General features: G+C 40.8%; 1 protein-coding gene across 18 annotated transcripts in view; it reads left to right on the forward strand.

The window, feature by feature from the left end:
* The window catches only part of ANKS1B (ankyrin repeat and sterile alpha motif domain containing 1B), a 324701-nt gene that overhangs the window by 271610 nt on the left and 25145 nt on the right, over positions 1-27946 (forward strand). For all 18 annotated transcript variants that reach the window (XM_083462878.1, XM_083462889.1, XM_083462890.1 and 15 more), the window contains 2 exons: positions 21285-21392; positions 25042-25221. In XM_083462878.1, the coding sequence (XP_083319004.1) occupies positions 21285-21392; positions 25042-25221 (288 nt within the window). The remainder of the gene's footprint in view (positions 1-21284; positions 21393-25041; positions 25222-27946) is intronic.

Consider the following 27946-nt stretch of genomic DNA (forward strand, 5'->3'; position numbering starts at 1 on the left):
GTGAATGAGATGCACATGTTCAGAGTGGGGGGAAATATAGCACTATTTTGCACTCCAGAGAGAAGGACTTTTCATTGGGTTTAGTTCAAACATTACTTCTAATTTGCTAGGTAAGGAAGAGGAAAGTTTAAAAGTATTACCTGCCCGAAGGTAGGATTTTATGCCGTGTAAATAGAGTATGTAAATTCCCTTCATTCTCCCTCTGCTGGATCAGCAGCATGCAGTGCCAAGAACTAAACAGAAAAGGTACTTTAGTGTCTACTACCCTGGGTAATACATTGAGATCAATAGGCAATGGAGAGAAAAAAATAAGTATGTTCTTTAGCCAGCAGGATTTCAACCTTAATATCTAAGTTATTCAAATATCTAAACTACTGAATTACTTTTCTAGTCATTAGCCCCACTAATGCATGAGAAACATAATACCACAGACATGGCAAAATTATTTGCTGCTTCATTCAGCGCATAATGAACTGGAGTAAATGAATCACTTTTTGAATTTACTGTTCATAAATTTATCTATAGAACTTTTTGAATAAGGAGTAACATTGAAATAACAGTACTGACCCAATTAATGCTAACTTTTATTTCCAAATATGTATCTTGCATCTTCTGTTCCATTGTATGCTAATCCTTTGTGGAGCAGAGCACCATGGATGTAGCTGGTCAGCTGTGTTTTGCCTCACACCACCTTGCTGTAGGGCTGGCGGATGAACTGGTGTCCTTATGCTCCAGTGATTCTAAGTCATTGAAACAGCTGCCAGAGAAGAGCACTACAGCTGCTGTCATTTGCTCTGGGGCTTCCAGTTGGGAAAGATACAGAACCACCTTTAAAAAAAATCTTGATCTTGTACTCGGCACATCTGTTTGTGTTCTGACAAAGCATGTAAAACAATTACATATCTTGTAAGTTTAAGACATTATCTGAAATGTGAATTTTCACTTCAGTGTTGTAAGAAAAACAATAATTTCGTATGACAACTTTGTATTTAACTTATTTCTATACGTGCAACCTGAGGTTTTTAAAAATGTAATGCTATGTACTGTACATATGATTTGATGGTTGCTATAGAAACTTGGAAGTTAGTTTATTTATTGCCAGTGAAGCTTTTAAAAATAGGTCTATCCTAATTCTCAGTAAAGTAAACCTGAACTGTTTCCTATAAAATTAATGAATTGCCACTATAGGAGCCACAAAATCTAAGCATATGTTGGCATCAAGAACATTCTGTGTTTGAAAGGAAATCTTTAAAATATATAAATCCTTTGTTCTTGTCAGTGAAGCACACTATGTGCTTTTTGAACTGGTCCCTATTAATAGAAGAGATATTTGTCTACACCAGAGCAAAATGTAAACTCACATCGACCTGTCTCCCCATTAATGAAGGAACATCCACACAGCACCCCCCCTTCTCAGTATTTGGTGTCATAGTACTCAGATAGTAATCTATTCCACTCCAGATCATAATAATATAGTAGGCAAAAGTACCTTAGGTATGTCACCTATTCAGGGAACTGAATTATCTTCCTCATCTTGAGCAACATCAAGGCTGTAGCTCTTGGGATGGGATAGTGAGGAATTCCTTATGGAGATGGTCTCCTCAGCTGGAGAAGTGGAGGAGATGGAGGAGGTGGCAGGCAACAGGTGCGGAAGACAGTGAGTGGTGTGTTCCCCAGGGCCTGGATCTGCCACCCTTCTCAGTTGTCTTCAGCCTGCCTCTTGGGACAATCGCCTCACTATGCCTCATGGGCAGGCCAGCCCTGAGTTGGCAGTAATATGGAATGCTGTTAATGCGGGTTTTTTTTTAATGTTAGAATTTTATTAATAATTATGACAGCTGCAGAGTTATCTTTTTAAATTTAATTTTTACAGGGTGCACATAATTTACATGAAGAGATTTGGATGGCATTCATAACCACAAGAAATTGACACATTCAACCTTTAGAAATTACCACATTCTAAAGGTGTTAATTCCTTATTTACTGTATACACTTTTTGACTTTCCATCCAGCAAAATACCATCATTATTACTGTATACTCAAGAGATATAGCAAAATATAATTGACCACTTTATATTTAATATACCGTATTGGCCCGAATATAAGCCACATCTGAATAAAAGCCACACCTTTAAAATTCAAGGGGAGAAAAGAAAAAAAGACAATACCCGAATATAAGCCACTCCCTTAAAATTCCGCAGGCACTTACACCTGTTCTGCTTTACCATATGTCTGTTTGAGCAGCGATATCATAAAAGCCAATTTTTGTAAGGTTGCAAATTTAAGCCACACTTTAACTTTTCATGGTCAGAATTTGGAAAAAAAAATGGTGAGGCTTATATTCAGGCCAATATGATATTTGTATTTAAGTGCATTAGAAACTTCATATTGTGAGAAATCTAGGGAACTTCTTTAGAGTGAAATATGGGAATTTTTATCATTTCATTCTACTTTTTCACTACACCTTTTGGAGTAGTATTGGTGAAAAGTTCTTGAAAATTCCTGGTTATTTGCAAGCTGAACTAACTGAGCCTAACCACTGTACATTATAATCTATATAGTAAAGTGACACATTCATATGTTAATCTGCAGTAAAAAAAGAGCACTAACTCCTTTTGATAATGTTTCACTGTGGATCATCTCACAATTTCTACTGTCTTTTCTATCCCTTGAAGCATTTCAGTTTCATTCTTTCCTCTCTTCTCATTTTCTTCCCACCCGTAAGCTGAGTACAGAGCAGAATGAGCTGCAAATTCAGATTAAATTGCTGAGCCAGGTGGGAGGGAGCAAAGCAGAAAATGGACGGAATAAAGCAGTTACATGAAAAGGAATTTGGGTGGGTTGTTAAACCAAGTAGGAGAGAGGAAATTATGGAGAAAAGGTTATCAAACTTGAAATAGGAATTCAGAATTTAAGTAAGTGAGAGAAAGTGAAGGATGGGGGTGGGGGAATTGAGTAGGAAAGAATTTGAAAATGCATATATTTGGCAGTATTCTGAATACTGACAATAAGCAAACACAAATCATTGCTTTCCTTGGCCTATAATAGATGTATTGTGGATTTTGCTTTTCTAGCAATTCACACATAAACATCTTGATCAATCACTGTCTTGTAGAGTAGAGATATTAGGAAGCTACCTAATTCATCCTTTTTTCCTCTGGCAGGATTAACTACACCCAAGGTATCCATGACAGGTGTTTATCCAATCTGTTTTTGTTTTCTGTCCTAGAATGCAGCCCCATCTTTGGGCAATTTCTTTCATGGTTCTTGTGATGGATAGACATTATCTCCAGACATCAACAAAATCCACTTGCCCTATTTCTTAACCCATTTTCTTATCTCTTGTTCTTAGAGAACTTGCCCTCCATACCATTTATCATCTTTAAACATTTTCAGTCTCTTCTGAAGCTGGGCAGCATCCCTCTTAACATAAAGTAGTAAAAAAAGTTGGCTGCCTAACCACACAATTCTATACTTGTATCCTCAGAAGTAAATCCCATTGAGTTCAGTAGGGATACTCTTGTGTGAGCAGTTATAGGATTGCAGTTTAATAGTGCTATATTCATGTTGGGGGGGGGGAGAGAACAACAGCACCAGCAATCTAAGAAAGTGCAGCAAGTCTCAAAAGGTGCAGAGAAACCTATATTGAAGTACTCCAGAATACTCCTGATTCATTTCAAGCATGAGCCAAAACTCTCAGCAGGAGAAATTACGGTATCTCATTCAGGAGACATAAAATAACCAACAATTGCCTGCGATAAACAGTTGCATCATATATGAAATTTGTAAGACATAACAAAATGTTCCAGATTGATTCAATAAATCCGTTTCTTAGCATTTTTGAAGGTTTGCCTTACGTTCGTGGATTTCTGTGATTCTCTTTATAATTTACACATGAGCTGAGTCTTTCATGTGGAAAGTTCTATGGGGATAGATGTGTCACCACTCTCACCAAGCCCCGCTCCTCACGGCCTGCATTGGCATGGGCCTTCTGGAGGGCCCGAGGTGCCTGCCTCAGACACTCCCTCCAGCAGCCTCCTAAAGGCCCAATCTTCTGCCACCCTATCAAGGATGCAGAAGAAGAAAATGTACAGCTGGCACTTGATGCTGCCCTACTCTTGGCCATGATCACCATGGTCATCCAGCACACCCCAGAGAAGAGGCTGCCTTTGCAGCAGATCATTGCAGATATCTAGGCCCTCTTCGCCATTTCCAGCAACAGCTGCCAGAGCTGGAAGGACTCAATTTGCCAAAACCCCTGCTTCAGTTTGAAGCTCAAGGGCCCATTGAAACCTAACGGCAACTGGAACTATTGGGTGGTGGACATGGCCTGCACCCCTCCAAGTTGCAGAACATCCCCATCTCCCATCGCAGCAAAGTGGCTTTCACCCAAGACTTGACCCCTCACGTGCTGCATTCCTCTCCTTACCCAGTACCTCTAGACCTCCCTGGCAAGCCCCACCTGGGAGGCGCATTTATGCTGGACAACCTCCATCTTGGACTCCAAACCCTGGAGTATAAGCCTCAAATTTTGCTGTGAGACCTAGAAGACCCACTCCCTTGCAGGCGTTTTCCCACCTTGTCTTGGGAGGGCAAAGCCCTGATTGCAGCTATAAAAGCTGAGGCTACTGAAGAGGCCCAGAGACCACCTTGGCTGTCTCTTAGTGCAGACCCAAGTCATTGGGAGAGAAACTGGGGAGGGGCATCCTTAGGGGAGGAAAAGTTGCTCCCATTTCCTGTTTTGGCTACATTGATCTGGTTGGGCATAGAAAGTTGCAGTAGTTGTGTAATGGATTTTCCTCATGCACACCCTGTTGCCATAGGATTGCTCTGTAAGTGCATCTTGGCCAAAAACATGTATGAGACACTGCACTAAAATTCTATAAATAGGATGTGTACTGTGTAGTTGAATAATTGTCCCATAATTCACACTGCTTAGAATTAATTTACTTTTAAAGCAAAGCAGTCAGTTAGTTTAATGTTGCAGTTCATGCAAGAAATATGGATACATAAAAAGAATCCCAAGAGGTTATGTAAAAATACTGCATTACAATTTAAATAATAGTTTTCTGGTAGTTTACTCCACATCTACTCTTCTGATTCATTATTAAAAATAATTCCAATTATTTCCATGTTGTGGCAAATTAATGATGTCAGTATCCTGTTTTATGCACAAGAAAAGATAGTGTGGAAAGTTGTTTAGATATTGTAGATTAATATACCTACCTCTTGCTTTTTATCATATAAATTATTAGTCTTTTATTTCTTCCAGATAAAAGCTGTCCATATCCAGCAGTGATTCAAGACTTGTTGCCTTCTTTCAAAATGCATTGTTACAGGCATTATTTCTAATTAGAACATTTTTAAAAAATTTGCATGTTCTACAAACTACTGCTTTGGCAAAGCTGTGTGTGTGTGTGTGTGTGTGTGTGTGTGTGTGCCTTTTCAAAACACTTTTGCTCCCTGTTAAAATATGTGTCTCCTATTGATTTTGTCTTTTGCACTCATATATGAAGGGTTTGGAATGGTTCAAAAAGGGGCAGGTTCATGGGGGAAGGCAAATCATAACCCAACCGCTGAGGCAAATATACCCAAAGTTACTTCAAGTTCACACTAATCCAATAGAATGGCAGAATGGGCTAAAATAAATAAAGTTCCAATTTTCCACCTTGAAAGATGGGACCACTTTTTGTGCCACTGTGCACACAAATGGGGAGAGCCCCCATCACTTCCTCTCCCCAGCTTCTGACTTCATTATAACTTGACATGGGGTTCAGTGGGAGCCCATCAGGGGCTGTGTTGGATCCTGGGGTGTGGGAACAGGCAGACAGAGCAGACCAAACAGGAAACTTACAGTCTGGTCTGTGCCTAGCTTTTAAAGGCAGATTGTTTGTTTCACTACGTCTGGACATTTCCACCCTCCTTCAATTCTCATCCCTTGCTTTGGATGTTCGTTAGCCACCAGTTGAAGGGGGCTGGGAAGGAATTTTCTCCATATCCATTACTAGCCTTAGGAATGTGGGGCTTTCATGTTCCCTGGAGCAAGGACCTTGTATTCATATTGTGTCATTTACAGTTCCCAATCTTCTGTTGTTACAACAATGATGGCAGGTAGGCATTGAGCAGGATTTCCAAGAAGGAAATAGGGAACATCCCTAAAGGTCTTGGGAGGTGTTGCACTATGGCACCAGCCCCATCTCTGGGCACTGCTGCCATTACACACCCAACTTGACAGTAGCGACCACTGGAATGGCCAACCCTGATGTGTCCCTGAATTGCTGGTCTTCTCCCTGATGGTTGGCAGCTAGGAGGTGGGCTGGGTGTGGACACTGGGCCTGCAGGCCATTGTGACCAGTAACGGGAGTCTCTCCTGTGCCATGCCAGACTTTGGGATTGTTGTTTCCAATGAGGTTGTGGTCATTTTTAAGCCACACTCAGACTCTGTGTGCTATTCCAAGTGGGGGAGGGGTTTCCAAAAACAATACAGTACAGAACACAAATGAACCTGAATAGAAATACAAAATAAAAATACTTAACAAGAATAATGATATATTAGGGGTGGGAGTATTGGTAATATGCTGTGAGTGGGGCATGGAGGGCATTATCTTATCTCTTATATTATCATTGGTGTGAGTTTATCCTCCTTTGGCACAGAGGTACTGCTGGTGCAAAGTGTAGAATTTGAAAGGAGGACATGATTCTGAGGCATATAGAGCCTCCCTCTTATGACCAGTCAACATAGGTAAAAGGTAAAGGTACCCCTGCCCGTACGGGCCAGTCTTGACAGACTCTAGGGTTGTGCGCTCATCTCACTCTAGAGGCCGGGAGCCAGCGCTGTCCGCAGACACTTCCGGGTCATGTGGCCAGAAGCTGCTCCGGCGAACCGGCACCAGAGCAGCACACGGAAACGCCGTTTACCTTCCCGCTATAAACCGGTACCTATTTATCTACTTGCACTTTAAGGGTGCTTTTGAACTGCTAGGTAGGCAGGAGCTGGGACCGAACGACGGGAGCTCACCCCGCCGCGGGGATTCGAACCGCCAACCATGCGATCGGCAAGCCCTAGGCACTGAGGATTTACCCACAGCGCCACCCACGTCCCTATGACCAGTCAACATGCAGATGGGTTAAATCTAGCACTGGATCCTTGTTGAGACACACAGTATTTGTGGGAGGTTTCTCCCACAATTTGTGGTTTACTATCCCAACCTGACTGGGAATGAGCTTTAATTATTTTTCTCTTTGGTGGAAGCATGTCATGTTCTCTTCATCTTCTAATGTCAATATTAGGTTAGTGTCCTAAAGCACAGCTGTTTAGTGCCCTGACCTATAGTTCCCTGATGAATACAACTATTACAGTAATGTTTGTGTACTCTGCTACAGTTGGTATTTAAAACCGAAATGAATAGAGTTGGAACAACTTGATGAACTGCAACTGAAATTCCTTTGTTAAAGTACACTAAAGTAAGTTTAGTGGTATAGTGTCCCATTAAATCGAAATGTTTTCCTTCTGCTTTATCAATATTGCCATTTCTTATGTCAGATTAGTGTCCATTGGTTATTTTGCATAGGGACTGGCCTATTTGCTTGATGTACGATGTTGTTTGCAAATAGCAGGATATGTGACATTGGAAGATGTCCAGGTGAATGAACCATTTACGTTGTTTGCTAATATTTATAAGGTTCTTTACTTACATTGCGAAAGAACTGATGACTAGTTTGTTGCAAGTTCTGGTTCCTCGGTTATGTATCTCTGTTATGTGGCCTATTATCACTGGTGAATACCTGTTTTAGATTAGGCTGTTGGTAAGCAAGATCAAGCCTATCTCCCAAAGCCATAATTTTCATGATGGGTTGCAGATTCTTGACAATAAGTTGCATTGGTTTTGGCTAGAAGCTGTAGATGGCAACAAGTTGCCTTCTGTCACTTTCTCCTCTGGATCTACCCTGCAATAGGTTACCCCAGGGTAAGTCTGGCCTTGTTGATCTGTTTACAATATCCACCCAATGAAATGAATAATCTGAGAAATGTCTATTGTAAATCCTTAAATCCTGAATATCTGTCTGACAGGTCAGAACAGAAGTGTTTGCATTTAGATAAAGGGTTGTGGTATCTGCTGAACTCAGGCTAGCAGAGGACTCATTTAAATCAATGGACCCCTCTTAGTGATGGCTAATTTAAGTCCATTGATTTGAATGGGACTTCTCTAACACTTAGCCAGATACTACCCCCAAAATATAGATATTTATTTTATAGAATTTATACACTACTCGATTGTAAAAACCTCCAAGTGGTTTACAAAAAGATAAAGCAATAATAATAATAAGCATTATTCACAACCATACATTAAAACATACAAAAGTTAAAATATTAAAACAGATTAAAATTACTTCAGCTTTCTAAGCATCTGGGTGGGCTTGTCTAAACAGGACTGTTTTTAGCAGGCCCCAAAAAGAGTACAGTGAGTTTCAAAGTGCAGGTGTTGCCATACTAAACTATTGAGTTATTATAGGTGAGGAAAAGGTATTATGTGACACCTGCAGTAATGCCAATTATAAATTAAAATGGAGCCAGCAAAGAACTATTATACCAAAAAATCAAGTTAAGAATAATACAGTTAAAGCAGATTTTAAGTGGAAGATGAAAAAAAACTTGAAAATAATTGTGAGAGAGTTGTGAATGACAAAGGAGAGGAAAATGTGATAGCAAAGGCCAAATTTCTTCACTGAAAGAATCATATAATGAAATATATGTGACAATCACAAGACAATGTGGGTATATGGCTTAAAAGGTTCTCAGTGTTTTCCCATCACATGTATGTCAGACAACCTCTTATTTACTGTTTAATTTATATTATGTAAGCTTCAACACACAGTGCTCTTACAGAGGCTAAACATAGATGATAAAAAACTATAATCAGAACACAAAAATGACAGTAACCAGCGTATAAATTATAATAAAGGTGAAGACCATATGCAACAGTGTTTGCCTGGTGCTAAAATGAGAACAGATGAATGTCTCAGTAAGTTTTCAGTTGTGGCAACCTGCATGCTAGATGCAGGTAGTCACAACTGAAAATATTATCTCTCCCATCCTCACTCGTCTTGTCTTCCTGGAGAACCTCAGGTGAAGGTTTCAGTGTTTGAGTGGACAAGTATGGATTAAGACAGTCCAGAGAGTCCTAAGAAATGTAGCTTTAAAGGGTAGGCATCAGCTAAGCATCATCACTTTGAACTGAGCTTGAGAGAGCACCATGAACCAACAAAGCTGTTTCAATATGGGTAAAATATGATCTAGATGATTGGTGTCAGTTCGCAACCCAGCAAATATCGTCTGCTAAATCTGCTTACCACTTTCAGTACCTTGGTGAATTTGCCACCCTGATTTCCTTATGAGAGAGAAGCGGAAATACAAATTAATGTAAGCATTACATTACAAATTAATCCACTACGGTCTGCTCCCCTGTCAGTTGCCCTTCCAGTTTAAATTGGGATATCCATACATTTCCCCTTGTATATATATTTACTGCTTTATAAGACATAACAAAATATTTAAAAGGAAAATTGAGAAATACTATTTATTATTTATTGAATTTATATCCTAACTTTGTCATGAATACAGTGGCGCTGTCACCCATGCAGATCAGCTGAGGAGGGGCATTATTGTCTCCTCTCTGCTCATCAAAAGATCACAGTGATTAACAGGGAGAGACAATTTGCATCTCTACCAGGATACTGGACTCTGCCTACCCCAGGACCGTGTCTATTTTGGGGCTTTTCTTAAACCCCAACTCTTGCTAAAATCAGTTGGATCTTTCAGGACAGGGAGAGGAAATTTGCTTGGAGGGCCAAACCAGCCTTCTTAATTTGGGGTTAGCTAGACAAGATTTTAAAAACTCCACAAAGATTTGACAATTCAAGAAAATACTATAACATTGGGCATCTACTCATACTGGTTTGTGTAGCTCTTTCTTCTTGGTTTTCATCTACACAAAAACTTGGTCCAAGCAGGCTGGCACTGAACATTTGATAAAGGGATCTGCATGAGAAGATATGCATGCTCTAACAGGAGTGATTATTTGAATTTATCGCAAATAGTGCAGGCTATAAGCTGTCTGACTGGAATTTTTCATGATACTTTGAGTTAGTGAGGAGAATTTACTTAGCTTGGTATGGATGACTATGACTTTTTTTAAATGCTGTTTGATTTGCAGGCTTTTGTCACCCTTCTTCTTTGATAATAGTCTTTCCTTTCTCACCTTAAGGCATTAAGGGAAAAGATATTTTGAGAAATGCTGTTGATGTCCCCTCCTTGCCCCTGGCAGAGTTAATCCAACTGTCCTGCTGTGCTCAGAGAGCCTGTTCTCTCCCACCCACAGTGTTTTTTCTTCACAGATTAAGAGCCAGAGAGCAGCAGGATGCCAGGCTATGGTGTGCTGTGCTAACTGGCATTGATTATCATTGTCTTTCAAGATAAGAACTGTATCCAGTTTAGATGGGATTCCTGGGAATGCGTTTTGTGATTCTTCAGGCTATGTTTGAGGAAGCTTGCCCACACAATTCCTGCAGTATGCATAACTGTTGATGATATCCTTCATTTCCAGCTTCACAAAGACATATTACTATTTTAATTTTGAGTATTTTTTCTTTATATTATAATTGCACTGCAACTAAACTATTCTCATTTCTATGTTGTTTGGGAGTCATAGTTCAGCTCCCAGAAAGTCTGTCCTCTTCATCAGAAATCAGGCAGATACAGTATGTCTTGCCTCCAACTACAAAACAGCCTACAAGTTATTTGAGAGCAACACCCCCAAAGAGAGTCAGGAGAATTGAGTAGCTAGTGGGTTTCTTAAATATACGTTCACATATATTACAGGATCCATGGGGAGGACCAACCAACCCTTGAACCTACTTCCTTAGAGACCGTTAGCTGTTCCTCCCTATATCTGCTACTTCTGATAATGTAGATAGAAAAATTGTGTCTTAGAATGGATATCCAGTCAGAAACAGAAGCAGCAGACAATTAACAAGGAGTCAGTTTTGGTAGAGGAAGAATCAGAGACTTACGGCGGGTGTGGGTGACAGTGGCCTGCCTTGAAGCAGAGGAAATCAAAGCTGCTCATTGCCACCATTATCATCATGAACAGGTGAAGAACTAACTACATTTGGAGAAATTACCTTTTCCAAACAAATCTCCTAAGAATCAAGAGATAGTTAATATTTGCATTGATTCAAATTATATTTGTAAGGGTATAATAAAAGCAAAAAACCCAAAACCCATTCAACCCCCCCCAAAAAAATAATCACCTGAGATATTTCATAGTGCTCTGCTTTACTAATACTATGACTAGAAAACTGGATATTAATTCATCTCTGTGTATTTTAATTTGGGCTTTTTCTGATTAAAGGTGTTGCTAATTTTGAATTATTGATTAACCTGAGAAGTAGCATTGCTTAGATATAATGAACATGCAATTGTAAAGTCGTTTTACAACTGTGCACATCTCAGGTTATTTTGGCCAACTTGCAAAAAGCTGTAAAGTTTGCAGGGGAGCTCTTGCTGCGTTGTTGTTGCTTTGATCAAGCAAGCACAGCTAGGTGCTGCAATTTTTACTTATGTTTATAATACAGGCAGCAACTATTTTGCATGGCGGTTCCATTCCTGGCTCCTGTGCACATCGGTGGACTGTGCATAAGCCCATTCTGCCCCCGTTCTGCACTCTTCCAGGTACAAAAGGACCCATGCATTGGCGGTCGCATGTTATTTTGATGCACACAAAATGGTTGCAGCCTATATTGCTTACAAATAAAGTTGAAACTGACAAAGAACGGTGGAATACATTTTTAAAGTTGAACAGAGGGATATCAGTTATAGCTTGCAGTATTTTACTACAGAGGAAAGGGGCAACTGCAATCAAATTTTCCCAGAAAGTATACTGAAATTTCAAAGCACTAATGGAGAACTACATGTAAGAGAAAGGCTTGTCTGGAATTAACAGAAATAAGCTTTATATTGCTTTCCATGTCAATTATTTTGGCTCAAGACTAGCACTTCTGCATCTAAGTCTGCCCTGGTATCTGCTGAAGGCTGAGATGCTAATGGGAATTGGTGGAAACTTTTCTACAGGATTCTAAAACATGAAGAAGGCAATAGTCATAGAGAATGTTACCTAGCTTGGTGAGAACTTGAAAGGCACCTGCTGCCTGGGACAGGAGTTGACATCATCTCAGAAGCGTCAATCAAAACATGAAGCTGTGAAATGGTACTACCTTTTAAAGTGCATCACTGATGTACTTTTCTTGGGAGCATTTACTGGTTTATCCCTCGGAATTGGTGATTCAAACAATGGAAACGTTTAAGGACTCATTGAACTGCTCTCCAGGTGAGACTTCAGGAATGTGTGCTACGTGTAGAGGAGTCACAGAAAAGGAGTGAGCGGCTTCAAGTGCATTATGTCCCCCGACTCACGAAATGAATTTATTGCAGAATGCTCAAATCTTATGAAACAACACATTTTGCTTGAGAGGCAATCTGCAAAGTACTGTGTAGTAATAGTACATTCAACACCAGATCTTCCCACACTGAACACACATTTCTTTTGAGATACATACTTTTGAAAGAAATGCAGTATGAAATTCAAGAAATATTTCTCAAGTTTGCAGATTGTAGCAACTAAAGGGGGGGATGATCAGTTGATAAATGATACACTGAAAGAGCATGCTATTCCTCTCAGTTATTGTAGAGCTCAAGCCTACAATAATGGGGCAAATATGCCCCTGCTGCTCTCTAGGCTCCACTTCTGCCTCTTATTCTGGACTGCTCTCTGCTGCAGACTCTTCCCGCACACTAAAACCTGTTACCTTTTCAGCTTCCAACACCTTCTCCTCCCGGTCTACCCCACTCGTTGTAGTCCCACCACTAATCCCCTGGCTCTGAGCCTTCTTCCCTTGGGGGGTTTCCCAGCTGGTGCCTCTCAGCGCTCCTCTGCATCCAGCCAGTCCATGACAGTCCGTATTGGCATTTGGCATAGTAGCCTTGGCAGTGAGGCCTTTGGAGATGTGATAGCTGCATCCCACTTCCAGGGTGGCAGCTCCCCTGCTGTCATGGAGAATGAAGGCCTTGGGGAAGGAGATTGTCAAACTGAGGAAGTGGGAAATGACCCTTTAGAAGGAACCCATTCCTTGGGGTATGAGTAGTTCATCCTCTTCTGCTGAGGATACTCCTTGGAGAGCGGGATTCTGGTAGAAGGTAATTTGATAATTAGGGACATTGATGATTGAGTATGTGGTGGACATGCGGCTTGTTTGCCTGGCGCACATCATCTAGATGCTGGGGAGGAGTCTGGAGGTAGTGCACAATGGCACCAGTGGTATAGCGAAATGTAGTGCAATCCAGGAACTGAAATTTAGATTGACAGGTAGGGAGTGCAGGTCCTGTAAGCCAAGACTTTCAAGGTAGCTTTCTTTGAAATGCTACTAGTTCCATGAGCAAGGCCAGCAAGACAGGCAGAGTTGTATAGTCTCGGTGCTTGAATGTGATGGTGGTGGTGAGAGGAAGGTTTTAGATTTGTTTCTAACACCTTCTAGCTGCTTTCCCAGCAGTGAAACTTGTACTGCAGTGCCTTAGATTTCTATTCAGCAGCAGACTTCCGGGATAGCGCGAACGGGTAATGGCGGATTCTCTCCGAGCTCCGGAGGGAATCGGCTCCGTTGAGGACGGGTCTTGCCGTGCCGGCGACACGGGGACCCTTAAAAACCGCAGGCGCGGAAGCCTGCGGACTTCGTGACTCGGTGGGCACCTTAAGCGCCCTCCCCGACCCGCGAAGAGCCTTTTTAAAGGCTGCGGAGTGGACTGGGGAGCGGCATGGTGCTGAGAGTCCATTGCTACCTCGGCGGAGCGAAGCCGCGAGCCAGGACCGAAGAGCGCTATCTTTCTTCCTGAAATTGGACTGGAAAATGTAACCCGTGAGTAGAAGGAAATTTCGGCACTAAAAGACTTTATTCTTGAGTTTAAGTACGATCGGGGGGACGTGTTAAAAAGGAAGTCCACACTCCCCCCCCCCCCCACTAAAGGACCTAAAGCAAAGAGAGACCACTAGGTCGGAAAAGACGCTGGTGTTTAAATAGATAACTTTCATAAATTGGATTAAGAAGTATTTGTGCTGGAGAGGAAGAGAGAGGAATTTCAGAGGTCTTCTTTTTGGGTTGACCCCCCCCCCTAGACCCGGGAAGTGCCCTGTGTGTGAGCCCGAGAAAAAGAACAAGGAGTTTGACAGCTGTCAAAAGAGCTGTCAAACGGGAGACTAAAGATTGGAACTGTGTTAATAATATCTTTTTGGATTAAAAGTGTTACATTAAAAGTGAACTGATTGGAAACAAGGTGACTGTGAACAACAAAGTAACTGATTGTTGGAAAAGAATTGATGGAAACCCCCCTGGAGGGAACTAAAGACATTGCAATGGCTGCAGAAGGAAAAGTATGGGCGGAGATAGAAAGAATGTTTTGTCTTGTGGGAACTCTACAAGAGCACAGTACTCTTATGAGTGAACAATTGATGACCTTCAATCTTGAACTAAACAACTCTGTCGATGACACAAAGTGGATGGAAAAAAACTCTGCAGCTGCAGAAGAAAAGATAATTTTGGAGCTGGGGGAAAAAGAAGAAGAGAGAGGAGAGGAAATGCAAGTGGAAAAAACCAACCAAGAGCCTGCAACCTTTGGAAACAAAGGAAGTAAAGAAGATGACCAGTGGATTACAAAACTGCAGAAGGAGAGAAAGATAAAGGAAGAAGCCCCTGGAATAACTCGAATATTGGATTATAAAAAAACAGACATTTATGATCGGGACTTCTTCTTTAGGTTGGAGTATGGGAGACTGATTGATCCTGGCCAGAAACTGCTCTTGGTTGATTTGGAAAGAGGGAAATACGAGGGGTGGATGGCAGAACCCCCTCGAGAAGAGAAGGTCAACAAAATGGACTGCCAACAAAACTGGTGGAGAGAGACCAACTGGGGCTTAAGGGCCTCGGATGTGAGAAATCCGGGCTAAAATGGTTTCTTTTCTTTAAGGACATTGGTTTGGGAAGGGACGGAAACCGGGGAAGAGGGGAGGGGAGAGTAGAGTAGTGAAAATCTGAGATTTAGAATGGGAATATATGATTTTTGGTTTAACATTTTAAGGAGGGAATTTGTGGGAGAGAATTTAGGCCGACTCTAGAGAAAGTACTTAATGTATAAAGCTGGATAAGCAAAATTGGGCCAAGAAAAAGTAATAAACTTTAAGAAAAGACAAGAATAACATTTAAGAGACGGGAGAAAATAATTTGCTGAGACAATTAAGGAAATTGGAAGGTGGAAAGGGGGGTGTGGGGAAGTCAAGGAAAGAAGGGAATGAAAGTAAGTTTATGAAATCATACGTGTTTTATTGTGTCTTTTTATGTTTGTATGTCTATTAAAATGTGAAAACCCAATAAAAATTTTATTAAAAAAAAAAATAGATTTCTATTCAGCAGCAAGTCTAACTAATTCCCAGGTGAATGGACATGGGAGTATAGCTTCAGTGTTCCTTCATCTTCTCTGCAGTGTGCATGCTGCATGCATTTACTTTTGCTTAACGGCTCAGCCACATTTATTTTTCAAAATAATGACAGCAGTTACACTGTGTAATAGATGCTAGGTTTCAGCCTAGGGCAAATGTTTATGCATGAAATATAGGTTTAGGGAAATAAATGTATATACACAAAGTACAGGTGTAATTTTGTTTTTTACATCTCTCTCTTTAGCAAGGGTTGGACTATGCTATTGCTGCAGGCTTCCATTCTGTCAGACCTTGCTGTGACTTGAATTCCCAGTATTTTATATTGTTCTGCCTATATGACTGTAAATAATTTTTATGTTAAGGTAGTAAAGATGAATTTTATGTTCTCAATACTATAACATCAGGAGGTGATAGCAATAAGTAGCTATATTTTCATTTGTTGATGAATCTTGAAGGAGGTGAGTCTAGTCTGCTAGAGTCAAATGGAAAGATGGTCTTCAACCTTTTCAGATCCAGGACACACATCCAACTCAAATATGCATTTGGAGATCCACTTCTTAATTTTGTACCATATATTTCTAGGGTGGTAGTGCTGCTGTTGTGACCCACCATGGATTAGGCCATAACCCAAAAGTGGCTCCCAACTTACAATTTGAAGACCGATGAATACTATAGCATTGTATCTTCTGAAACCTGAAATACTGTCTGACAGGTTGCCTGGTACAACCAATTGGCTGATTTGCACATAGCCTGGAAGTCATGAAATACCTCTTGAGCCGATCAATGTGTTAATGTGTTATCTTGCCAGATAAGTGATACCAAAGGGTTGTGAAGATTGTGTAGTGGTGGCAAGATGTATCTGACTTCGTTCCTTAGAAAGGATGGGAAACCAGAGGAGGCATATATCCTGGCAGGTCAGGGTTGTGTCACACAAGCTGATTATAATATACTAAAATCCATATTTAAATGTTATCTAAACACATCAAGGGGATCTAAACACATCAAGGGGAATGTGTTTATTAAAGGAATTTTGTCTCCAACTATTGAACTAGAAAGGGATATGATATCCCCTTGTGATTGGCTCTTTTGTGTGATATTCATAGAAACTAGCAAATGCTGTTTAGGTAAAGAGATTAAGGGATTCATGATAGGACAACTGGAGGTCAAAATTATCCTTTTTGCAGATGGCATTGGGCACAACTCGGCTAACCCAATAAGATTGTTGCAAAGGTTAACAAGATTACCCATCCATGTGAATATACATTCATGCAAAATTATAGCAAAACTCAGTTTATAATTTATTATTTAGGTTCTGAATGTAACTTCCTTTTGGCTAAATGGAGGAATAAAGTATCCAAGTCATACTTGGAGTAGACCCATTGGAATTATTTGGCTTACTTAGTCATTACTGAGGGTTGTGGCCTCTGCCTTAACTGAATGCCACTGTGGTCTCTATCTAAAACGTTTTTAGACCAATCTTAGTCTTGAGCATAGACTACATTAGCCTAAATCTTACCATGAATAAAATAAAAGTCTCCCTAGATTCATAGCTGAGAATCTTCTGCAGAGCACAGAAGGCTGTCCATGTGAGAAAGCTACCCAACATGTTTGTAAGAGCTAAGAATCACAGAGTAGTGGGTATATTAATGTTTTAGATGCATAGAAAGCCTTTAATAAATCATAACGTATTCTTTGAATTAAGAGTATTCAGATGTTTGGGTTAAGTAGTTCTTTCAGACTTGGTGTCTCTTGTCTGTTAGATGGCACCTGGCTCTCTGTCTCTATCTCGACCTCTCTGTTCCATCTGAATCAAGAGAGGCAGCTGAGGTGTTAGGCCAGTGCATGGAGGCAGTGATGGGTTGTATGTGGGCCAATAAACTGAAGCTGAATCCTGAAAAAGAAGTGTTATGTGTCCCAGGTTCTCGCATCCAGGAAGCAGGGAGGTGACCAATCCTAGATGGAGTTGCACTCCCCTGGAAGGAGCAGATTTGCTCCTGGATTTGACACTGTCACTGGAGGCTCAAGTGGTCTCTGTGGTTTGGAGTGCCTTTTTTCAGCTCCAGCTGGTTCACCAGTTACAACCCCTTTCGGACCAAGATTACCATTGTACTCCATGCTCTTGTAACTTCCGGACTGAATTATTACAATGCACTTGTATGTGGGACTACCTTTGAAGACGACGTGGAAAATGCAGTTGGTCCAAATTTCAGTGGCCAATTGACTAAGGTTTATTTAAATCTCATACAGCCCATTTTAAAACAGTTGCTCTGGTTGCCAGTTCATTCCTGAGCCCAACTTAAGGTGCTCACATTAGTGCTTAAAGCCTTAAATGACTCAGGCCCCAAAGATCTGAAAGACCACCACCTTCCCTACAGGCTCTCTTCAGTGCTGAGATTGGCATGGGAGACCGTCTTGGTAGTTCCTTCACCTTCAGACACTTGCTTGGGCGGTGGGGGGTGGCCCGGGAGAAGGAATTTTCTGTGGTGGCCCCTAAATTGTGGAACTCCCTCTGCACAGAGGTGTGTCTGGCGCCTTCATTATACAGCTTCCATAGAATGCTGAAGGTGTACCTCATTACCCTGACTTTTGACACATGATGTGCTTATTTTTTAGGACCCACCTTATTTTTATTTTTATGATTGGAAGTTGTTTTAAACTGTTTTTAGTACTGTGTTCTAATGTTGTAACCCACACTGAGACCTTAGGGTGAAGGGTGGGTCAATTAATCATCATCCTCATCATTAACTTTGAAACTAGATTATCCAACAAAAGATTATTCTACAAAATAACTTTTAAAAGAGGGAATAAGTACGGATGCCCCTTATTACCAGCAGTGTTTATTCTAGCTATAGAATTATTAGGAATTATTCTTACAAAGGACAACCAGATGAAAGGCATGTCTACAAATCTTAAGCAGAACAAATCAGCTATTTATGCAGATGACATTGTCCTAATGGTTATTAAGCCAATTAATTATCTAAATAAATTCCTGTAAGTTGCTTTTTTTAAAGTGTAGATCTTTGTCAGACTACACATTAAACAAAGAAAAATCTGAGTGATTAGGATTAAATATTGAACTCACGTTTCAATGTCTGTTGTATAATTGCAGTGATAAAGAAAACAAAATAAATGAATGAGGAATTGTGCTGACTACAAAGATTAAACAAAGTGGCACTGATTATGCAAATAGTTATGCAAATTGTTGTTTTCATAAAAACTGAGTAAATGGATTAAACTGAGTTCATTCCAGAAAAATTTGCAGCTACTGTGGAAGCACTCCGAGTCAGTTATTAAAATATGAGCCCCTTGTAATATACATACAAGAGAACTATTTCATGTCACCGGGACAATTAATGTTGGTATTTCGTTCTAAACTTTTGCAGTGGTTGCATGTTTGCTTTCCCCCCAAGTAAATGCTGTGTTGTTGAAATCCTTAAAGTGGTAGAACTGGAACATGCCAATTTAGGTTTTAAAGATACATTGAACCAGTCGTATGATTGCTTTATGATGTAGCATTGCTTGCTGTGTGTGTGTGTGTGTGTGTGTGTGTGTGTGTGTGTGTAAAAGTGTCATGGGTGCCAGCACGAAATGGCTGCTATAGGCAACAACAGCAACAACAACAACAAGGTGTCTGTGCACTGACTATGGGCCAATGCAGCATGGCTCTTATTCATGCTATTTCTTTAATATCATAATCTTTGGACCGCATGGGATGAGTTCACTATGTAGCTTCCCATATCAGCATTGCAGCTGTTTCTGAGGAGGGCAACAGACTGGTGAGAGAAGGAACCACATCAGTTCTCCCATGTGATCCAGGACTTTTGGCATGACTCAAATGGCACAGAAAGGAACTGTTGTACAACAGCTCATAGACTGGACTGTGATTCAGCCTTCCAAAATTAGCTCTAGCTCTTTTCTCTGTAGAAAGAGACAACTGCCATAATTTCCTTAGATAGCCAATGGGGTGCCCTCCAGATGTTATTGGACCCATCAGCCCCAGTCAGCATGGCCAATCATCAGGAATGGTGGGAGTTATAGTCCAACACCACACTGGCTACACCTTGTCTAATGTACTATGTGCATGTATTGGTGGATGTTTGTTTTATTTATTTTTAATGTGTGGCTCTTGTTATCCAGGGAATGCACAAAGTAGTGGAGCAGGATTGTGATGAAAGGACAGTCTGTTTTAAAGTGTATTTTTGTTTTCTATATAATTTAGGGGGGAAATTTCAGACAGAAAAATAGTCTAACTTAATGCCAGCCTAACTAGAACAATGTGTGCTTTTCAGTATCAGCAATAATCAACAGACTTGTCAGACTATGTGTGCTCCATTCCCCACCATACACACACCTGTCAACTTTAAGAAACTTTCAACAGAGTATCATTATTGCATTGTATCAATATATAACACTATCTACTGAAGTTAAACACTGTAATTCAATTACTTAGTCTAATGCATAGTAGCCTACACATATATTTACAGATAGAATTTTTGCACACATGCCATTTTTAAAAATATTGTATACCAAGTTGTAATTGAAAAGCAGAGATAGAGTTGTAGTATTCAGTAGTGCATGTCACATTCACTAGCGAAATTGGACACAATTTATTGATGCACTATACTAAAATTTAACCTGTACAATGGGTTTTTCTTTAGTAACAAAGAAGTGGTGTAATGCAGATCATTTATCACAGCACAGCTGCAAAAAAATTGTTTTAGGAATAAGCACCAAAAATTGACAGCACAGTGTAATTCATAGTTGCCTTGCTGGGGCGGGTGTGAATGTGTCAGATATTTTCTCTATAGAATGATCTGCCTTCATAATTAAAGTGGTTCAGTGTTCTGGATAATAATATGTATATCAGATGAGCATTGGCAATAAAAACATACCAAATATGCAACAAATGATGTTGATTAAAATTCCGCCTGATGTTTAGATACCATATGCCACCACCAGACTCTTCTACAATACACTTCCGGCAGTGACTTCCACTGTGTCAGCTCTGTTTCACAGTTTAGAGTAGTGGCAATATATATTTAGCCCATCCAAATTGTTCCTATTGAAGAAAGGGGCCTGGATAACTCCCCCCCCCCCGCCACTATTCCTCCTAGAGCTAGATGAGATTTGTTGGTGCAGAAACAACACTGTTGGATGCACATGCAATGCACACTGGCCCCTATTTTCCACAGCAAGTCCATGTTTAGTCTCTTTCCTCTAGCCTGAAATTCTCAAAGGATGCTATGACTAGAGGGCCACAGCAGCAAATAGTGTGTATGTCAAAAGGAGTGTACTTTGCAAGGAACATTTCTTGCCTTCCTGCTTCAACCCTAACAAGACAAACCAGGAGTTTGGGTTATTTTTTTATTCTCTGTATTTTATTATATTCCGTTTGAGTTCTTTTTGTGATTCTCTATCTTCCCTGTTTGCTGCGCTCTCCTCCCTGCTCCTCTGCCCTTCTGACATGGCACATCTCTCTACTGCTGGCCTTTTGGCTTATTCTGTAGCATTACCTCTCACTACTTTGGATTCTTTCTGGCATTCCTTCCAGCCTACTTTCCAACCAAACTCTCTATTATTAATAGTATCATTATATGCCTCTCCACACATTACTTTTCTGCACCTCAGCATCATGGACAATATTCTGATGAATAGTTACATAGCTGCATTTTCTTGGCAGGTTCTTCAGTCATTCATTATTTTAAAAATTTGTTTCTTTATCAGCTTCCTTTTACTTTTCAGGTTTTAAAAATCAGTTTGCTTGGCCATCGAAAACGCATTTTGGCCTCACTGGGAGACAGGCTTCACGAAGATCCACCTCAGAAACCACCAAGATCTATAACCCTCAGGGTAAGTTCCAGAAAATATGTCTTGTATTCCCTCAAACACATACTGTAAAAGGCCTATAAAATCTTCAAACACAAAGAATGATTATTTAGCAACTACCCATACGAACTGAGATTTATAGCTCTCTTCTTTTTTCACATTTTTATAAGGCTCTCTAATTTGTTTGACCAGCATAGTTTACTTGAGGGATTTTTATTTTATTTTTGTGATTTTGCTTGAGAAAAAAACACACTGTATTTAATAACATCAACTGGTATTCTTGTTCAACTACTTAATGTAATTAATGTTCATGTCTTACTGAATTAGTGTGTCTGTCTGAATTTTCTGCACAAAACAGTCTATAAATTGTTGGATTTGCTGGGCTTTTTAATTTCCACGGGTTGTTTTTTTTTGCATATGATGTTGGGGGGCAGTATCTCTGGTGGGGGACACATCGTGCTCCTTCTCGAGTAGTTTGTCCACCTTTGCTCCCCACCCTGCACTCAGCTCTCACCTGTGACTCCTAGAAGCTGACAGTGGCCATACCCCAGGAAACTTTGGCTGGCTAAACCAGGTGAGAGTAGTCTATGGGTCTTAAACCCTCAGTGAGTCAGGTGAGTTAGGCATTTGTCTATCCACTGCATGTAAAGACAGACTCCGGCAGTTTGAGTGGACAAGACCAATAGAGGGTCCAGTGCTCAAGAAGGCAGTTTCAGCATGTGCTGTTGAGGGAAATGAGGGGCAGATGGAACTCATCAACCTGGGAAGGTAGCCCATCTAGGAGAAGGAAAACTGATCCTAAACATCTGTTGCCTTGGGACTATACACATTCCTGAGAAAGGTTTTGGAAGTAAACCCTGAGGAATAATCCATACTCACTGAACAAACTCTACTGAATTGCCCCAGAGACAGCATTGAAGCAAGGTGGAACTACATCAAAGAGGCATCCTACTACTACTACTACTACTACTACTACTACTACTACTAATTTATTATTTATACCATCTGGCCGGGTCCCCCCAGCCACTCTGGGTGGCCTCCAAAAAAATACTAAAATACAGTAATCCATCAAACATTAAAGGCTTCCCTAAACAGGGCTGCCTTCAGATGTCTTCTAAAAGTCTGGTAGTTGTTCTCTTTGACATCTGGTGGGAGGGTGTTCCACAGGGCGGGTGCCACTACCGAGAAGGCCCTCTGCCTGGTTCCCTGTAACTTGGCTTCTCGCAGTGAGGGAACCGCCAGAAGGCCCTCGGCGCTGGACCTCAGTGTCGAAGTAGAACGATGGGGGTGGAAACGCTCCTTCAAGTATACTGGACCGAGGCCGTTTAGGGCTTTAAAGGTCAGCACCAACCCTTTGAATTGTGCTCGGAAACATACTGAGCCAATGTAGGTCCTTCAAGACTGGAGTTATGTGGTCTCGGCAGCCGCTCCCAGTCACCAGTCTGGCTGCCGCATTCTGGATTAGTTGTGGTTTCCGGGTCACCTTCAAAGGTAGCCCTACATAGAGTGCATTGCAGTAGTCCAAGCGAGAGATAACCAGACCATGCACCACAGATAGGGTCTCAGCCTGCGTACCAGATGGATCTGGTAAGCAGCTGCCCTGGACACAGAATTGACCTGCACCTCCATGGACAGCTGCGAGTCCAAAATGACTCCCAGGCTGCACACCTGGTCCTTCAGAGGCACAGTTACCCCATTCGGGATCAGGGAGTTCTCTACACCTGCCCACCTCCTGTTCCCCCAAAACAGTACTTCTGTCTTGTCAGGATTCAACCTCAATCTGTTAGCTGCCATCCATCCTCCAACCGCCTCCAGACACTCACACAGGACCTTCACCGCCTTCACTGGTTCTGATTTGAAAGAGAGGTAGAGTTGGGTATCATCTGCATATTGATGAACACCCAGCCCAAACCCCCTGATGATCTCTCCCAGCGGCTGCATGTAGATGTTGAAAAGCATGGGGGAGAGGACAGAACCCTGAGGCACCCCACAAGTGAGAGCCCAGGGGTCTGAACACTTCTCCCCCATCACCACTTTCTGAACACAGCCCAGGAGGAAGGAGAGGAACCACTGTATAACAGGGCCCCCAGCTCCCAGCCCCTCTTGCACTGTAATTGCTTACTACCGTATTTTTTGCACCATAACACTCACTTTTTTCCTCCTAGAAAGTAAGGGGAAATGTCTGTGTGTGTTATGGAGGAAATGCCTATGGGTGGCATGCCTACGGATTTTCCTCCTCTAAAAACTACGTGCGTGTTATGGCCGGGTGCGTGTTATAGAGCGAAAAATACGGTATATTGCTAGGAACTGTCTATATTTTAATGGAAATTTGGAGGAATGCAGTTGTAATTTTCATTACTGTCCCTTTTGAGATAGACAAAGGGAGGAGTGCATTGTAAATTGTAAGCAACTATCTTTTTCTCTCACACCGACACCTTACTCAATTCCACTTATGAAAACATTCATATGGACACTCTCACTCTCATTGCTGGCATATCACACCTGGCTTCTGGGAGAGAAACTATAGCTGCTTGAAAGACCGTGTTACTGAAAGTGTCACTGAGCTCATGGTATTTTCCCTTTGGAGAATTGCTCAAATACAGGGCATTTTTAGCTGCTGTTTCCTGGCACAATGTACTTCAAGAATGCTAAAATATAAATAGGGAGCATGAAGTGGTTGTAGGCTATGATCCAAGCAAAGGACTAGATAGTTTTACAGGGCTTGCCTTTGAAGTCCATGTACAAACATTTTGTATTGATACCTCTTCAAAGGGACTTTGAAATGAAGTGAAGGCAGGCACACCTTTACCTGCCTCACACCTGACATCACATATTATTATTAATAATTTATTAGTCACCCTTTACACAACAGTCTCGTGTGTGTGTGTGTGTGTGTGTACGTCCAGGGGTCCTTTACCTTACACACACGCATGCGCGCACACACCCTTAAAAAAAAAAATTAGTTAAAAACTCAAAAACAGCAGGCACATTTAAAACAATAAAAATAGATACTAGTGGCAAAACCCATTTATCAGAGAGATGTATAATTCTGTCAGCAGAGTGCAGAATGGATGAGAGTCAACCAAGGTGAGACAACAGAAGGCCAGAGAGAATAAGACTGCCATAATCAAGGCAAGATATGGGGATGAACAAGAGTTTTCTTGCCCCTCCTTATCTCTCCATGCTTATGTCCTGCCACACTCCTTCCTGTCACTTGTCCAGCTCTTCTACCCTCAGCTGTCCAAAGGTCTCCTGCCATCTGAAATAATTCCAGCCATTTCCCCTTCCTGCCCCTCATGCCTGGAACTGCCTCCGCAAATGGTTCTGTGTGACTACCTTCCTTAAAGCCTGTAAGTCCCTCCTTAAAATTCAGCATTTCCAGGATCATATCTATGGCTTAACGTAACGAAACCAAATATTTATATTCTTCCATTGCCCCCATTGCCCCAACTTTGTTCTTTTTCTCTATTTTAGAGTGTGATCTATTGATGTAGGAACTTGTCATACCTTATACCTGTAAAGCACCATATACATAGTGCTATATATATTATATATATGTCCAGCACTTGAAACACTGTGTTACTAGCTCTTGTAGCTGCAGTTCATACACGTTTAGTTTCAGTGCAGGAAATTCTGTTTATTTCATGCTGTTACTTTCTCTAATTATGTGCAGGAACCCAGCGGTAACCACACTCCTCCTCAGTTGTCTCCCTCACTCAGCCAAAGCACTTACACTACTGGTGGCTCCCTGGACGTTCCACACATTATCATGCAGGGGGATGCAAGGAGGAGAAGAAATGACAGCTATTTTGATGATATTCCTCGGTCAAAACTGGAGAGACAGATGGCACAGGTAATGTTGGAAAACCTTTCCTGCTAAAATTTAATATAATTAGGGTTGTATGTTCACTTCTTTAAAATTTGAGAAGATGTACCTTTAAAAATAAGAGTATATCTTTTTGTGAATGTTAGTATGTTTTGGAACCATAAACTAAATTGGTTTGCATTTATTTTGTAACTCTTTTATCCTGCTCTATAAACACACATTTTAAAATCTATGCTCTAGAGAGACTTTATATTCTGTAAACTAGTTTATTTGTATGCTAACAGGCCTGGGAGATATGAATAGCATTGAGATGTGAAATCGAAATATTCTGTTTGTGTTTGAAGAAGATAAGGTTTTAATGACTGATTTTTTTTGTCTCCTAAGAGCGAATGATACCAGCAAGATGCCTTATTGCTAGGATTTGGTTGTAGAAACAATGTTGAACACATTACTTTTTTTAAATGAAAGGCAGTTAAAGTCGAATTCCTTATCAGCAACATTTTTTATAGATCTTCCAGGGTGTATTCTCACAATTAAGTGGAATTAAGTGTTAAGTGGAATCATATTGCTACATTCAAAATAGTTTTGGCTGACTGTAGAATGAGTTCGTTTTGCTCTGTGTAACTCTGAAGTGAGTTGTGGAATCATGAATTGATGTCACGGTACATTCTGCACATACATAGGGCAGCCTAGGAGTGTCCTGTTTGAGCATGCTTTGATACCAAGTATATGGCAATATCCCTGTCCCCTTGCTGAGGCAGAGACCTTCAAGCATGGGAAGTCTGAGAGTACAGCTGGGAACAACCTGGGATGCTCTAGGTACACTTCTTACATATTTCTTGAAAAAAATCTGGAACTTACCAAAAAGCAACATATCCAGTCTGGAAATATTTCCCTGCAACTGAAAGCTATTGGGTGCATTCATTTATTGCAGAATCTAAACCATCCTTAGGATTTTTTAAATTAAGGTGTCTTGATGGAAACCTGACTGGGAATCTTGTTCAGCAAATGGTTTAAGTAAGGCATTAAGAATTTAATAGTTCAACACAAATTTAGCAAGCTTCAAAGTCAGGCCTATGTAACTGACGCCTTAGCATCCATCATAAACCAAGGGCAAAAGCCACCTCGTAGTTGAGTGGCTGCTAATGTACTTATGATACCTAGTTTTACTAGTTAGTATTGCCCTTCAGTAATTTCATTCCATGCTTATTAAGGAATTTCTGAAAGTTGCTTGTTTATTATCTCTGAAAATCACTCTCATCAATAATGGCCCATTTCTTATTTTTGGCCCCACAAGGGATAATTCTATGTAAACTGCAAATGAAGCCACTTTGTCTTCCCATCTAATTATGGATATTCTTTCTTATTCAGATTTTGACAGAAATACATTTCATAGCTTTTTGACAGAAATTGGATGCTATGTGCTCACATTTGGTTTTGATTTTTGCTGACATTATAGCAATTCAAGGGATTTGCTGAAGCTGTTATTTTTACAATTAGATTCCAGTCATTCTTAAAAGGGCTTTTGAGTACAGTGGTACCTCGGGTTACAAACACCTCGGGTTACAAACACTTCAGGTTACAAACTCCACTAACCTGGAAGTAGTACCTTGGGTTAAGAACTTTGCCCCAGGTTGAGAACGGAAATCGTGCAGTGGCGGCATGGCAACCCCATTAGCTAAAGTGGTACCTTAGATTAAGAACAGTTTTAGGTTAAGAACGGACCCCTGGATCAAATTGAGTTTGTAACCTGAGGTACACTGTATTGTATATTTAGATATTTTATGTTGGGGCTGTTGAAATATTTCCAGTCTGTACTTAATGAACACCATAATAATGCTGCAGACATTACACTAAACCAGAAGTGACTAACCTATGGCCTTTGGTGTATAACTCCCATCACCGTGACCATGGAGCATGCTGGTTGGGGCTGATGGAAACTGGAGTCCAATAGAATCTGAAGGCCACGATTATGTCCCACCACCACAACCACTTTCAGCACCCTTTAAAAATGGAATGCCACTTACCCTCAATACATTCTACCACAAATGAATAATCCACTGTCTACCTTAAATATAGCATATGCTTGACCAAAAACATATGCCATATTTCATTGTAATGGTCAGCATAGTTGAACTTCTATCAGTGAAAGTGCTGTGGGTGATATGTGCTGTTCTTTGATGGTGCACAGGACTTAAGGCCAGATCATAAACCATGTTGTAATGCATCACTGTACGCATCAGAGACCAAACTCTGAATTGCACCCAAAACAGATGGAAGGCCAGTTGAGTTCACGAAGCATGTTAGTGACATGAAAGTTTCACTCCACTGAGCAGGCATTCTGCCCTGATAGAGGCATCCAAGTGCCTGTCATAGCCATAAGTACAAATTGATTATTTCAGCAGTTCAACCTGGACCGGGGGGGGGGGTGTTTAATGCCCATATTGCAATCTTTTTAAAATCTAACAGCAACAAAAAAAAAAGGAAAAGTGTGGTTCCCTCTTGAAAAATCCAAGGGCAGCTGATAAGTTATATTTGCTCAGTTGAACATTTAAATACAAATGTTAATATGTGGTTTTAAACAGCTGAATTAGGTTTTCTGCTAACCTATTATTGGAAGGAATTGGGGAGTCCTCCTTGGTATGCAAGATAGCTTTGATAAAGAAGAGCAGAGTAATAAAACACCACTTACTATAAAAGAACTCTGCAGGTCACAAAGATTGAATGTTGGAATAGGCAATGCCAGATTTAT

Source organism: Podarcis liolepis (assembly GCF_965112155.1).
Source record: "Podarcis liolepis genome assembly, chromosome: 10".
Lineage (NCBI taxonomy): Eukaryota > Metazoa > Chordata > Lepidosauria > Squamata > Lacertidae > Podarcis > Podarcis liolepis.